Here is a 15,212-nt window from a genome sequence, read left to right on the forward strand (position 1 = left end):
ATTAATAGAGCTTATCAGGAGCCAGCTGCAGAAAGCTGCGCTCTCATGGCACCTCGTCAGATACATCCTGGACAAACACGCGCTGTTTGTTCTGTGTGTACGTGAGTACAGAGGCGTGCTTGTGACTGTGTGTGTGACCATGAACGTGCGTACAGTATTTGTGTGTGTGTGTGAGCGCGAATGGATGTTTTCCAGATCAGAGTAGCGCAGAGCCCATTACTGAGATGGACTACGGCGTTTGTTTGTGTCTCTCGGGTTCACCTCACGATCCACATGATGTCACTGCTGCTGGTGGTGATGTCAGGGGTCAAAGGTCAGAGCCATTCAAACTCAGCCAGCACGAAAGTTACAGTTCAGAAAGCGTTCCTGTATTAATATGATGGTTTTTTGCTGAAAATAGTTGCCTGTTGGGGCGAGGTAAAGAGGTAAAGAGTAAAACCAAAAACAGCTAGAACCTCCCGCTGACCATCTCCTCTCTCTCCATGTGTAGGTATTGCCTCCATGACAGTGCCAGTGTACGTCGCCGAGGCCTCTCCGCCCCACCTCAGGGGGCAGCTGGTGACGGTTAACACCCTCTTCATCACCGGTGGACAGTTCACTGCCAGCCTCATCGACGGCGCCTTCAGCTACCTGAAGCACGATGGGTGGAGGTCAGACACAGAGACACGCGCCTCTCTCATACAGAACACGTGTTGAGTTACAATTCAGACGAATAAATGTGTGTCTGCATAAATACACTTTAGGCCCTTTTCAAAGGCTGGAAGGATTCCCATCTGCCTTTGTGATGGACATATATTGGAGTCTTTTCTTTGCGTTCTTATCATATCAAATGCCAGAAAAAGTCGGGCTGGCTCAGACCCTCACTCCAAATGTCAGCCCATGCACAGGTCACCCCCTAACATTTACTGAGAGTAGCCGTACTGTACGTTTGAAACGTACAGTATGTTTCTTCCTCGTCCCTTTCCTCTGTTACCGTCTTTTCCGCTTCTCTCTACAGCCTCCAGAGTGTTCGAATGTCGAGCTGCGAGACACCGTAGATTAGAATCGTCCTTTCTGCAAGGATTTGCTTCAGCCACAGTTCTGGTGGAGATGGCAGAGATTGTTCAGAAGCCTGCAGATTGGAGTGATTCATACGCGATAATGGCTTTTCAGAGACGTTTATTGAGTTTACGGCGTGAATGTTGTCTGACTGACGTCTTTGCCTGCGCAGCAGAAGCAGCGCCTGATATTTCTGGCTGCTCACATCAGTAAAACTATGGATTTTTTTGGAGCTGCATAAAACGGGGAGCTCCGCTTCCTCTACCTCTAGAGATAACGCTCTCTAACATTTCAGTCCAAGCTCTTGTACCCTCTTATGCTTTGTCTTCCTACCACATCAACCCTCGCACAGAACGTTGTGAACCCCGATCGTGTGCATGAGTTGATAAAGGGAGGGAATTTTACTCTCAGCGTAATAGTGAAGTGTGTAAGTTATTCTGTCCGGATGTCAGAAATCAACGCTTTTTGTTTCTATGTGCAGTTTTTTTGCAGATTAAGAGAATATCTGATGTGGTCTTTTAGTACCTGGGGAATCACTGTGCATGCAAACCCAATTATTACGGCACCTCATCCGTTATGTTCAGGGTTAAAGTCAAATGCTAAATGTAAATGCGAAGGTTATTTTGAGCCAAAGAATCTGAATAAAGACTTGACATTTTCATTTCCCTGTGTTTAATTTAATGAACTAAACCACCTGATTAGGGGGAGACAGGGCAGCTGATGGCTGATTTAATGCAACAATTTGATAATAACAGCAGCGTCTCCTTTTTTCTAAGAGAGAATGTACATTTTCAGACTTACTGAAATGATTAGAAAGTAAATAAGTAGTTAAAAATAAAAATGTGCATTGTTTCTGACGTGTCTTCAAACATTTTTTGTTTAATCGGCCTTGTGAGCACAAATTCCAGATGTCGGCCCGACTGATTAATTGGTGTACCACTCCACCTGATGCTTGCTGGCAGGTAGCTCAACATAAACTGAACGCAGGGGGAGCCTTTTTTTCAACATTTGTCTACAACAAATATTGAAGGAACTGAAATTTGCGTGCAAAGCTTTCCAAAGCCGACCAAAATCAAACAGCTGGTGAAGTCATTTCTGTGATCCTACTTTGATTCCTCACTCCCCTCCCTCCCTGCCTCCCTCCTCAGGTACATGTTGGGGCTGTCGGTGCTTCCCGCTGTGCTCCAGTTCATCGGATTCCTCTTCCTGCCGGAGAGCCCTCGCTGGTTGATCCAGCGCGGCCTGACCCAGAAGGCCCGCCGCGTGCTCAGCCAGATCCGAGGAAACCAGAACATCGACGAGGAGTACGACAGCATCAAGAACAGCATCGACGAGGAGGACAGCGGAGGAGGTAACGGGAGGTGGCGGAGGGAGGATTGGGGCGAGCGTCTTTGTGTTATGCTGTAACTTTAGCTATTTGCGTTGAATGCCTATGGGGAAACTGAATGAATGAATGAATGGTGGATCTGCTGCACCGCATCATGCTGTTGGGATGTGGAGGTGCTGTTGGACCAGGCCAGCAGGAGAGCAAAATGAAATGGAATGGTTTGTTTTGCTTGCTGATTTTCTTGATTGGGGCTCAGGCGGAGGCTCACACAATTCTTCTCCTGTAGCCCAACCAAGCCGCACCCTAACACCACCCATGCAAGCAGTTGTAGCTTAACTTCATCGCCATCAATTAGGCTGATAAACCCTCGGAGGCACAATCTTTTCAAAGCATTTCACTGATGAAGTGCTGCCGTTCAGAGGTCATTCATCATCTCTGCACAGGCCTCCTGAGGGACCGGGACAACAGCTGATCTCCTCCACAGCAAAGGTGTGTGGGAGTCAAGGGATGATTGGAAACGTGTTTGAAAAGGAGCGTCTAATCCCTGGACTCACATTATCGAAACCTCACCGCTGACTGCGTCACGACCCAGAGCTTTGAAGGCGGCAGCCTGCTTTTCAGTCACTTTGATGTCCTCCTCATTGAGTCTGATTAGACAGTTCTGGGTCCCTCCTGCTGCGCGATGAGGTCTTTCCTATTGAAACAACAGTAAATCATTCAGTTGCTCTGCTGCATTCACCTGACTCCCGGGGCGACAGTGGTGGCCTGCCAGTCAAACGGGCTTTTCTGTTGACATAGTTTCCACATGGAGCTCTTTGGTCTGTCTCAAGATGACTCAGCAGTTGTTGGGAAAAAGACCTGCTGCTGCCAGAAATGTAAAGCACATCGTTTCCTGTGCGACAGCGGATGTTTGCTCATGCGGGAACAGGAAAGAGCTCGGTTGAAGCTTTAATGAATTAAGTGTTGGTTGGATCCCTCGGTGGAAGTGAAAATGTCACAATTTCTTCTTATGAGATGAAATATTTTTTCAGTTTTGACACCCACTGCTTTACAAGCTGAAGTTGCTGTGATCAACAGCACATCATTTCAGCTTTCAACAAGATGAATCAGCACTGCGGGTAGAAAGGCAACCAAACGCGAGGTTAATGTGAAGATAGAAAATACTTTCTTCTTCATGGTCAGCTAATTGAGCGGGCTGACCTTTCCTCGACCAGCACGCTGTTTGTTATGAGGCTTCGCCCGCACGAGCGGAGTATTGAGCGGGGCTGTCAGGATGATGGCTGACCGAGCTTTATTAGCTAATATCGCCGTTTCATAATACCGCTCGTAACAATCATGAACCCCCTCCCCGGCCCGAGAAGGCGTCCTCTCAAAGAAAACGCACGCTCACAGACGCACGCTTGTATTTACCCACATTTTATCATGCACTTTATCCGCCATCTGTTTATGCCGGCGTGTGTGAGGGAGGACGTACATTTAAATCCACAAAAGAGAGACATTATGCACATTCACACACAGCGAGCATATGGTGTCATAATCGCTGCAGTGAATTTGAATCCAATCCCACAAACTGTCTGTGTGTTACTTTCACTCCTGGCAACCTCCCTGTTTCTTTCAGGAAACATTTTGTTTGTATTTTCTTTATTTACAGGAAAAATGGACAGTGATAAGCATATCATTGCAAACGTTCCAGCATTAGCCAAACTGCTCATTTTCAGCTGTTAAGAAGATGAATTAGCCATTTAGGTAACAATAAAGCAGATAGCATAATCAGAACAGGAGAACGCAAACAGGTTAAAAAGCCAAAAGGAGTGAGGCAACAGACATGCGTAGTAAGAAATGTGGCATGAGGAATGGAAATAAAAATGCTAAACTGATTGTGTATCATCTTTAGCATAAGATAAAAATGTTAGCATGTACAGCTAACCCCTAGCCCTAGCCTAACTGTGCATTTTTTCAAAAACTGTTCCCTTATCATATGTGTGACTGTCCAGCTCTACAATGTTGTTTCTTCATTCCCACGTCTTCCTCATGGATTTTTGACTTTTGCCCAGGACCTGTTAGCTTTAGCCTCAGTTTTATTTAGCACAATATGATGTAGCCATTAAAAGCATATTTAACAGCCCCTTTTACAAGAAACAACAGCCATGAAGAAGTCAGTCGGACACCAACTGATTAACATTAGCCTAATTAGCTAGCTAGCGGACAGAATGCTAGTATACAGTTGTTGTTTTAGTCTGCAAACTCGTTGCCATGTCAGACTGTGTTTAAACCGGGAAGCTGTGTGGCCAAAAGCTGCTTTCCTCTCTAGGACAACAATATCCCATCTTACTCTTGATCTGGTTCTTGTATTCTCAACATTTTTCTGAATTTTGAATGTGTTGAGCGGGGCAGGTGCTAAGCCTTGATATTAAACAAAAAAAAAAGAAAACGATTTTTTTCAGCAAAGGACACCGTATCTATGAAGTACAATGATGGCTTTCAGTTTTTTTTTAAAAGGACCTTGAGAGTTTACGGATTGCAAAGATTTATTATATCAGTGTTTTATTATGTCAGTAAGAGACTAAGCGGTTAAACACTGTGTCATATGTAAGAGAATCATAGTGAGCCTTGATTTTAGCGGCCTCAGACGTCAGGTTTGTCTGAATTAATGTTAATGTTTTGTTGGTGCTGTTGAGGAGCATCATTTGTCCGTCATCTAGAATTATATTGCAAGAGCTACAAGCCACAGATGCATAACATGGTTACCTGATTCCATTTATGTAAATATTTGGATGCAATATTCCAGTTTCTCAATAATGTATTCGTTGTGAGAGTTTTAATTGGTGATGTCTTCCATGCTGACAGTGCGTGAACAACAAAGTGATACTTGTATCTTGTTCTCTGGTGGGGTTTTTTGTGTGTTTGTTTGTGTAACTTCCTTCGACAGAACTTATTGTTAGTCTGAGCCTGTCTGCAATCAGCAGAGCCCGGAGAGTAATGGAGGGAAAGGGAGTGCAGATAGGAGAGTCGATTAACAGGCGGGAAGGGGACAAGTGGGCAAAAGACTGAAAGAACTGGAAAAGAAGGGGAGGGCGGGATGAGGGAGGAAGAGCGGTAGAAGAAATTAGATTCATCCTGCCACTAATCAACCTTGACAAGAGAGAACACCGTGTCTCTGGAAGGAGTGGCGTCCATAGATCCCCCGGGTCCATGCGGCCTGCATCACACACACACACACACACACACATTATCACACACTGATGTAGAAAAACACCAACACAGACAGTGGACTGTCCCTCTTGTGGGACTCAGTGTGCGTTCAGCAGTTTCCTTTTCATGTCAAAGTCTCTCCTCACTGCAATCATCATCAGTTACTGAGTACGAGCAGACTCTCAGCAGGAAGGCTGCCTCCTTGTTATCTGGTAGCCAGTGGTTAACGCTTCGACTCGATGTGAAACGTGAGTGATGGGCCCAACGTTGAGACTTTCAGGAATGTTGTTGCTTCACTCGAGTTTGTTTCAGATGTCGGCCTCTCTGCTGTTGCAGTTCGTCTGGCAGAAAATCGAACCATGCCTCTGTTTTTCCTGCAGAGACGTTGCCATTATACCGTACAGTGTACCTTTCATTTGATGTTGGTTGGAGCAATGATGGAGCTGGAAGATTGAATCGGCAGCACGCCCATGCCACATTCATTGAAAACTTATCAGTAATGACGCTGTCCCTTTCGACTGAACTCCCTATAAGTCACTTTGCACTAAAGCTTCACTCTGGCTGTTTCTTCTTGCATGCCCATGAACTATCTGGTTCACTCTGCAGCCATATCGCTGCATGTTTATGCTGCTCAATTGCCTAGAACAACATCATATGGGTGCCTGGTTGTGATCTGGCTGTGAAATTCAGAATTCACTGCTCAAGGATCCAGGCGAGGTCTGAAGCATTTCTTAAGATCAGAAGATTTTAATATTCTGGCAGTTCTCTGTACAAGCTTTTCGTTTGATAAACATGAGCCTTACTTAAAATTGTCAAGCATGTGCAACAAGTTTGAACAACAGAACAGACGTCTCGTTTTCAAGAAGGTCTTGTCATTCCATTTTAGCAGCGACATGCAGATAAACGTGAACAGAAACGAAGCACATCAGCATAATAACCAGAATGAGGAACAACAATTGGCTGACAAGTTTTTTTCCTGACAGTAGAAGAAAAACAATATCTGGGCCTATGAAGAAAGCCCAGACCATGATTTGCTTTTAATCACAGCGTACGTGGAGATGGGAAGAAAGCTCAGAATCAATAATAATACCAAGGTATTCTATTGAATCAAGTTGTGATATTAAAGACCCATCAGTGCGTGTAATTGAAAAGGTATTTGAGGATACGCAGTTTGGTGCCAATACACATACAAAAAAGATTTATTTTTTTTTCTCTAAAGAAGCAGCTTGCTGAGATGATAGTAGCTCTGCGTACAATAAAAATCTAACTGAGGCGAGCACTGAATTTTATTCATATGAGACTTGAAGGCAGCAGGTCAAAGAGTTTCATCTCTCTTCAGCTTTTATTTAGCCTCTGGAGCCATTGATCAGAGTCACGTGACACGTTCGCTGCTACAAGTTGCTTGCAGTGTGAACGCACAGAAACCATTGTTAACCAATGGGGTTACGTGTTAGTCATTACTTTCATCATGAGAGCAGACATACACAGACTCTTAGACTGGAACATAATGATATCCAGCAGAGGTGAGAAGAACTCCAAAGCCAGCACAAAACACGAAAGGTAACATCTGCATTTTGGAACGTAAAACAGAAAAGTTACCAACCGCTCAATGCATGCATGATGGGAAATATATCATCATTTGGACAATGTAATGATGATAAGAAATAGGCCGTTCCATGCATGTTTCATGCATGTTTACAATATACATGCTCCTTTTAGGTCCGACGTACGACCTGGAGACCAGCTGTCGCCTAGCAACCAGACAGACAGATAGGCAGATGGAGAGGATAGAGAGAGTGGTAGACAGATAGATGAAGAGTGAATTAACAGGGGTGAAAAAAATGCTCTCAGGGGTTCAAAACCATTTATTTGGTTTCTCAGCCTTCTGATTGGCTCAGTCATGGTAAGGTGACACGGAGCATTCACCTGACTGATCCAGGAGCAGGAAGTTGTTGTGGATAGCAGGTTCTAGGTCAGAGCAGCTAATTAGATGCTGCCTTGAGGCTGGCTCTGAATTCTGGAGAAACATCCTTTTCCTTGATTTCCTCGGCGGAAAATGAGGTCAAGGTAAGATGTTGTAAAATTCAGAAACCGTAACAAGACAATTATGATGCAGAAGGTGACGCTGGTTGTAACTCACGCTCAGATTTCTTTTAGGCCTGTCTTTGGTGAAGAACGGTCCTGATAACAATTGATCTCAGAGACAAGAGTGTTTCTACAAGCATTTATAATTTGCAGTGAAATCTTTGCTTTGACTAGAGGATTTTTGTGTGAGTTGCCAGTAGAAAGCCACATTTACAGTGCTGCCTTGTATTGTAGCCTATTAGCTATGTAGCATTATCCAGTTTTTTAACCCCATTTGTCATAGAATGAACTGTATTAAATTATTTTACAATTAGCAAAAGAGCTAGCAAGTCAAATGGCACCAGGCACAGTAACAGGGAGAAGTAAACTACCGAGTAAAGAGATGATAGGGAGAAGCTCTGGGAAATTCTGTGACTGACAAGCACTGTGTCCCACCTGGCTACTGTGTTAGTGGTTAGCTTTCCAGCTACAGTAATTCAATAAGATTCAATAAGATATGCCCAGAGTTTGAGTTTAAAAAAGTAAAAAAAAAAAAAATTAATGAGCATTATCAACTGAATGTGAAGAAGTAACAGTTCTGGCAGTATGTCAACAATGTCTTTGTATTGTGTTGCAGAGATATCTAATGAAATTAGCATGCTAACCAGCTAGCCCCGGCCCATCCTCTCTTGTTATACCACTTTGTTACTTAAGAGGCCACACTGTAGTTTCAGCTGGGAGATGTATGCGAGTTTGCTGTGTTTGACAAGCACTCTTAGCTTTTTTAGCCTAATAAGTAAACAAAATATACTCACAAAATATCAAGAAAGGAAATATTCTTGTACCTATTTTCCTTATTAAACAGAAAAATACAACCCTATTGTTAACTCAAGTTTCTCTCTTTTACTGAACTAAGACGAGCTTAACTGTGTGTTAACTCATTGTGAAACACTTCATTCAAACGCAGCAGAAACAAAATAAAACTCACCAAAACCATCTCGTTTAACCAACCTTACTACAATGACTACATTAATTGATTCTCTGTGTTAGACGTGAAAATACTCCGGCTGCAGATGCTGCTTTTCCACGCTGGTGATGACCGACCTTCCTCTGGCTGCAAAGAAACCCAAGTAATTATGTCTCCAACACGATGCAGTTAAATAGAAAAAGTTCATTGTGAGCAGTGTACAACATTACTATGATTAACATTAAAGGTTGGAAGGCAATGTGAAGGCCATATGAGCAGGTGTCCCATCAATTTGTCTTTGTTGCCCTTTAGAGTGTCATAAGTCTGCTGCCACACTGCAGCTGAGAATGGTAGAAAGTGAAACAGGGTTCAGTCCTCAAACCCCATAATTAACATTTTTCACTGAAGGATCTGGTCCACTGGTTTGAAATACTCAACTGTGATTGGCCCTTGGCCCTTCTAACTCAGGGTCAGTGCTGCAAAGATATAGATGTTTACCTGTAGCCACTTGTGTGTGTGTGTGAGTGAGTGTGTGCTCATGTGTGCGTATGCGTGTGTGCATACGTGTGTTTTTTCTCACCTGGAAAAACAAAGACGCACCATGCCTCTTAGCTGACATGGCGGTTACCATGGAAACAACACTTTGCACTTACTTCTTCCCCCCTTGATTTCCCCTCTCTCTCTCTCTCACACACTAACACATCATGAATTTCCAGAGGTGTAAAAGGCCCAGTGGTCAAAAAGCCGACAGTGACAGAAGGATTATTATAGAGTGAACAGCATCACACGTAGCTATTAGCACATGGCAATCATCACCTCCCTGTCCTCCTACCACTTTCCTATTTAAGGATATGCAATACAATTTTCAAAAGTGTGTACACTGAAATTCACTCGAGACAGAAATCCGTTCACAGTAGTATAACATCTAGATATAAATTCAAAAGTCCTCTGATATTGCAAATAAAAGCAAACTTTTCCTATTCTTCTACAAAGCATTTAATAATACCAGATATTAAAGTTATTGAGTCAATGCTTACTGTAAATACAGCTATGTAGCTATGTAAGTGTTCCTTCAGTGTTTCTTCCTGTTTTATTGATGCAGGTTTCTTTTGACTCAAAGCTGCTTGTTTCCAGCAGGTAATATTGTATTTATGATTTACTTGTTGTATTTTTGGTACTTAACCATCAGACTAATGTGCAATGGAGGCTATAGAAACTGTGAGCGCCTACTTCGTCTATTGAAATCTGCTGAAAGGTGCAGTGATGATGTGTTGTCAGCCCCAAATCAATGAGCTCTGATTACTGTCTTTTCGGGCCGAGAGATGGATAAGGGGGGTGGAGGAGGAGAGAGGAGGAGTGGTCGATGACAAAGAGAAAGTGAAGTGGAAAATGGAGGTGTTGGGGCAGCAATTATGATGGAGAAGCAATACTGTGGCAATATTGCAGGCCACTTCTGTCAGCTGTTATATTGCCATTCTTCATGAGAAACTGCATGGTGCGCTGTATTGAACACATTGATTTCTCTGGAAGGCTTGTTCATAGCAATTCTTGTTCCAAGCAACGGCAAGCAGACTCAGATGTAACCTTACAGAAGCAAAGGTCGCGAGTGGACAGTTGGAGATTACTTCATCTATCGCTACATGACATTTCTGCAGCACACAGCCGTGGGACTTTTTTTAAATTCTACAGCAATCAAGATTAAAAGCCAATAAGACACCTGTATGCTGTTTCATTTTGGAGAGAGGCTTATTGGTAGCTATAATCTGTTGTCTGCGTCAAACAATATGGCTCCTCTTAAAGTGATTGTCCACCCAATATTTGTCCCAACGCGTTGAATACAGCGCCTTGGTCAGTGGCCCTACACTTCTTCACAAACCAAACTGTGACTGTTCACAAGGTTAACAACTTTATTGTGGTCAGCAAGCTTTATTTTGAAAGTCTGACCAGACATTGCGAACCAGACGTTTACTTGACCACAGAGCCCTGCACAGGCAAAACTGACACCGGAGGGGTACGTCGAGCGTCAGAGCTGCCATATTTGATGTGTTGGGAGAGAGAACGTGTTGAGCCTGCTTTGATTCTTGGCGTTTCAATGGCAGCTGTGTCAGGCAAACCGGCATAGCCAGCAATCAAGATGAATGAGTTTATTGTTTAAAAATAAGTACGGCTTCATTTGAAAGCTACAAAAGCAGAGAATGTTCAGAGTGATTTAAAGTCGAGGCTCTGTCCCATTTATACGCACAATCACATCAGCCAAAGCGTCGGGAAATAAATGAGTGTTATATGGAGCTGGTTTTCCATTTATTTATTCATATCAGCTTGAAGACAATTGTTTTTCCCTTTATTTATTTGTGGAAAAAAGCAGTCTCCTCTTTAACCTACTGTTCTGTTTGGCTCATGCTTGTTTTTAACCATCTGTTTCCAGGTAATTGAATGGCACACTGTGTGAGCTATCAACAAAAGCGTGCTGCATTTATGTTCCTGCAGCATGTCCCTAAATTATTAATTTTACGCCATTATAATCGCTACTTATTCGTATGAACACACGGGCGCAAACGGGCTGCAGAGCCACACCTGATAGATGTCTGAGGGAGTTTTAGTGTCTGCCACCATCGCAGTCCTAATTCTCCCACTGATCATTAATAATTCAGGATATTTGAACATTTTATGAAACTCCTCTGCTGCTCTGGGTCTGTTTAAATCCACATGGAAATCATTAGGAAGCCAGGGATTCATACTGAGGGAAAAGTGTTCGGAGTCGCCAAACAACAGCCTCCTCGGCATCTTAAATTTAAACATGAAAACCGCGTTTATCGGCTTCATTGCAGGTCAGAATGAATTATCGTGACTGTCCCTAAATTCAGCTTGTTTTAAAGTAGCCCAAAGTGGTCTGCTCATGTTCAAGCGTCACTGCTTGCTCATTTAAGCTGAGTTCACTGCTCCGCTCTCAAATAAGACTTAATTGAATCTAAACATGCTGCAGGCATTGTCTTCTCTGCTAATGTACTTTTCAATAAATATGCTTTCTGCTCTGCTGCTTTTCATTACGACGTCTTGGTCGCTTGTGCGTTGACAAACCCAAATGGGCCGCCTGACGAATATGCCCTGAAGTTCAATACGAGCAAGTATTTTGAGAGGAGACCACTGGAAATGACACATTTCTGCCTTTGTTGCCATCAGTTTGAACAATGAGCTGGTGGTTGGGGTTGCAGGGTGGAGTGCAGGGAAATGAAACCAAAGTCCCAACTGGGAGATTATTATGGAGGCTGCATTAGCGGAGGATGCAAAGCAAGGCAAGCTGCTTCTGATGAAAGCAAAGAGGGGAGATTAGGGAATCATCTTTCTCTTTACTGCAGTAATTGGCTTCAATCCAGGCCTACTTAGTTCTCGTAAGTCAAAATATATGAATGCAAATCCTGATTCACGTCATCCAGAATTTTATTAGTAAGTGAGTGTTCATCAGCCGCAGAGCTTCATTGATGTTCTACTAATTAGCAGGCTTTTGTAGGTGTGGACAGCGTTCATTTCTTTTTGCTGAAAAATCAATACACGCAATGTGCATTGAGGAGCCTGGGGATTGCTTTTTTTTATTTTCAGCGGAGGTAGAGAAATACAAATAAACACAGATTTGAAAGTCGACTTGACCCTGTTGCATTGCAAGGAAGTAACCACAATGTCAGGAGGGAAATAAAAGCTAAAAGGAATGGTCCAGCATTTTGGGAACTTGCTTATTTGCGTTCTTGCAGAGAGTTCGATGAAAACATCAATACCGCTTTTATATTTGACCACTAAATATGAAGCTGGAGCTACGTCACCGTTAGCTTAGCTTAGCATGAGGACTGGAAAGACGACGGTGACTTGAACACATTTCACTGAAAAAAAAAGAAAAGGAGGAGTTTGAGTCGTCTGCATCTGAGACTTTGCAGAGGTGTAATTTTCAGTGTACTGCAATATTTCAGCCTTGAATAATCGTTAATCTTGTCAGCTCACAATGGAGGAACAACAAAAGGAGATCCTTAATAGCACAGCGAAAGCTTTTCACTTATTTGAATTGCAGGGCACAGTGTTATTCAAATAAAGGCTACTCTAACATGCGGCAGTGTTCTTCTGAAGATGCTATTCCAGGGTCCCAGTTTCCACGTATAATGACGGAAATGAACCTGTGACTCATCCAGCGATGCCGTATTCAATTAAAATGCGCTTGTTGAATTGGTATGTTTCGGGCACAGAGTCCCCAATGTGCCCTGAGTGAAATTAACAAGCACAGTAATGGTTATGGCTCAAATGTTCGATCCATAATTGTGGGTTTTATTCGGTCTGTAAATTATCTTTGTCAAAATGATTATCCAAGTGGGCTTTGAACAGAGAAATGAGAAATTCTGATGATATAGGTAACAGTGCTTATGTTTGCTGTTTGTCCCAAGCCTCTCTGACTCACTCTGTCTTATGTGCCTCTCTCTGTGTGTGTGTGTGTGTGTGTGTGTGTGTGTGCCCCCCTAAGGAAGACCCTTGTCATTTGCATTAGGGCAGGTGTGCAGCTGGGAAGTCATGAATCTCAATAACTCTGCAGATTGATTACCAGCACACTTCAAAATGGCTCTAGAGATTTTCTTACTGGCCAATGGGAACGGATAGATGGATGAGGTTGTGTCTGCGTGTGTGTGTGTGTGTGTGTGTGAGTGTGAGCGTGCCTCAAAGTTTCATGGAGTTTCACATTAAAAGCACAAATGTTGGACACGGTTTCTTCAAACCTTGAAGCATTTGCTCAGTTGGAACGGTTCATTTCACCTGCTGAAAACAAACCTGATCAAACGTCAGCAACAGAAGCGATTCCCTTCTTAGTTTTCATTCAAGCAACAAGCATTTTCTTTTGCTTTAAGCATAAATGCAGGATGGGAAAGACTCCATGTGGACCAATGCTGCTACAACAAGCAGACAAGGTCCACATCCACAAAAAATAGAACTGGCCAATGTAACAGGATCTGAAATTGGATTTATTTGAATATCCCTGATTCTGAAATCTCTAACCTCGCAGGATCTTCCAATAAGATGTCCAATAAGAACTCCTAACATTAATGAGGAGCTCGTACGGCCTGACGCCATCACAGCAAGCACAGATATCGTATTAAAAAGGTGACCTACGGTACCTTCTAACTCACTTAATGTTGCAGCAGCTTGTCGTCACTAACCATCACTAAAATAGCTGATTTTTACTCTGTTGGTCTGGAAGCTGCTTTAAATCACAACTTTTATTAACTACTATATGATATACAAGATGATATATTATCTACTATATGATATATGATACATAAGTATATGATATGTATAACTCAATAATAATAACAATCATAAACTTTATTTGTACAGAACCTTCCATACAGGAATTGCAGCTCAAAGTGCTTCAACTCACATGCACCAAGTGAGCACTTCACATAGAAAAGACAGAATGGACATAAAAACAGAAAAAAAAATGCAAATAAAAATAAAGACAACGCATAAAACCAGAGAGTAAAATAATAAAATACAGGTAAAGATAGAGCAAAATAAGGCTGAAAATAAAAATAAGGCTAAAGCATCGAATCACAGCATAAAATAGCAAAATGTGTGCGAATATAGATGACATTGGATGCATAAAATCAAGTAGAATGCAACATTTTGCAGCAGCACATAAGCGCGAGGCAAAGCACCAAAGTTTCATCAAGTCAGAGCTGGTTCGTTAAAGGCGAAGAGATCAGTTTTCAGCTTTCTTTGAACAATACTCAGCGAGCTGCTTCCCTGAAATCTGCAGGGAGTGTGTTCCTGAGCTTTGGGCCGTAATCAACAAAGGCTGCATCCCCCATTTTCTTTCAAATGTTGCCGGAAACCTCCAGCAGACCACAACTATAAGATATATAACTATCATATATATAAACTATATATGATATATTTAATATATGTTGTCTTGATTTTATTATGCAGAATAAGCAGCCTGTTGCACAATAATAGTGTTGTGTTGACAGATTTGAGAGTGTGAAACGGAGCCTTCCCTCAGACCGGACCTGTTTAGATAAAAATAATATTGTGCTTCCAATAAAATTAAAAAGTCAAAATGAAAATCCAGCAGTTGTATGTAGTATTAAAACCAAATTAGTCCAAGTAATTCTCTCTCATTGTCTTCCATTTTTCACTGTCATTGTAACGCTCTGTTTGCCTCTGTCTAATCGTTGTTCACTGTTTCCATTGCAGCAGCACAGTTTGCCGATCGCCTCCAGGAGACAAATCACCGTCTCTTCCACACACATTTGTTTCTTTCTTCCTCATTTGGATGCGTTGTGCTCGCTCAAATCACAGAGCCGGCACTTTGGAGGTATGATAAGAAGTTTAAAAAGGAGTATTTTCCTCGCCCTCTATCTCGCTCTGACTGGCTTATCTCTCCCCCGAAACTTTTCTTTTTCTGGTGTTTCCTCCTGAATCTTAACGCGCTGCTTTTCCTCCTCGCCTGCATCCATTGTCTTTTTCCTCAGATTGCTGAATGGATCAATCAGACGCGGATTTGTTTACTTCATCTTCTTTTAGAGGCTTTGTTTTGAGCGACGCCGTCTCGGCACATCGTGAACCGCTGCCTCTTCGCTGTGTAGTACAAGT

General features: G+C 42.6%; 1 protein-coding gene across 1 annotated transcript in view; it reads left to right on the forward strand.

Moving 5' to 3' along the window:
* The window catches only part of LOC121625907 (proton myo-inositol cotransporter-like), a 59,799-nt gene that overhangs the window by 9,388 nt on the left and 35,199 nt on the right, over positions 1-15,212 (forward strand). Inside the window, exons 3-4 of the mRNA XM_041964226.1 lie at positions 491-650; positions 2,187-2,389. Coding sequence (XP_041820160.1) covers positions 491-650; positions 2,187-2,389 — 363 coding nt within the window. The remainder of the gene's footprint in view (positions 1-490; positions 651-2,186; positions 2,390-15,212) is intronic.

Source organism: Chelmon rostratus, chromosome 22 (assembly GCF_017976325.1).
Source record: "Chelmon rostratus isolate fCheRos1 chromosome 22, fCheRos1.pri, whole genome shotgun sequence".
In the NCBI taxonomy this organism is placed as follows: domain Eukaryota; kingdom Metazoa; phylum Chordata; class Actinopteri; order Chaetodontiformes; family Chaetodontidae; genus Chelmon; species Chelmon rostratus.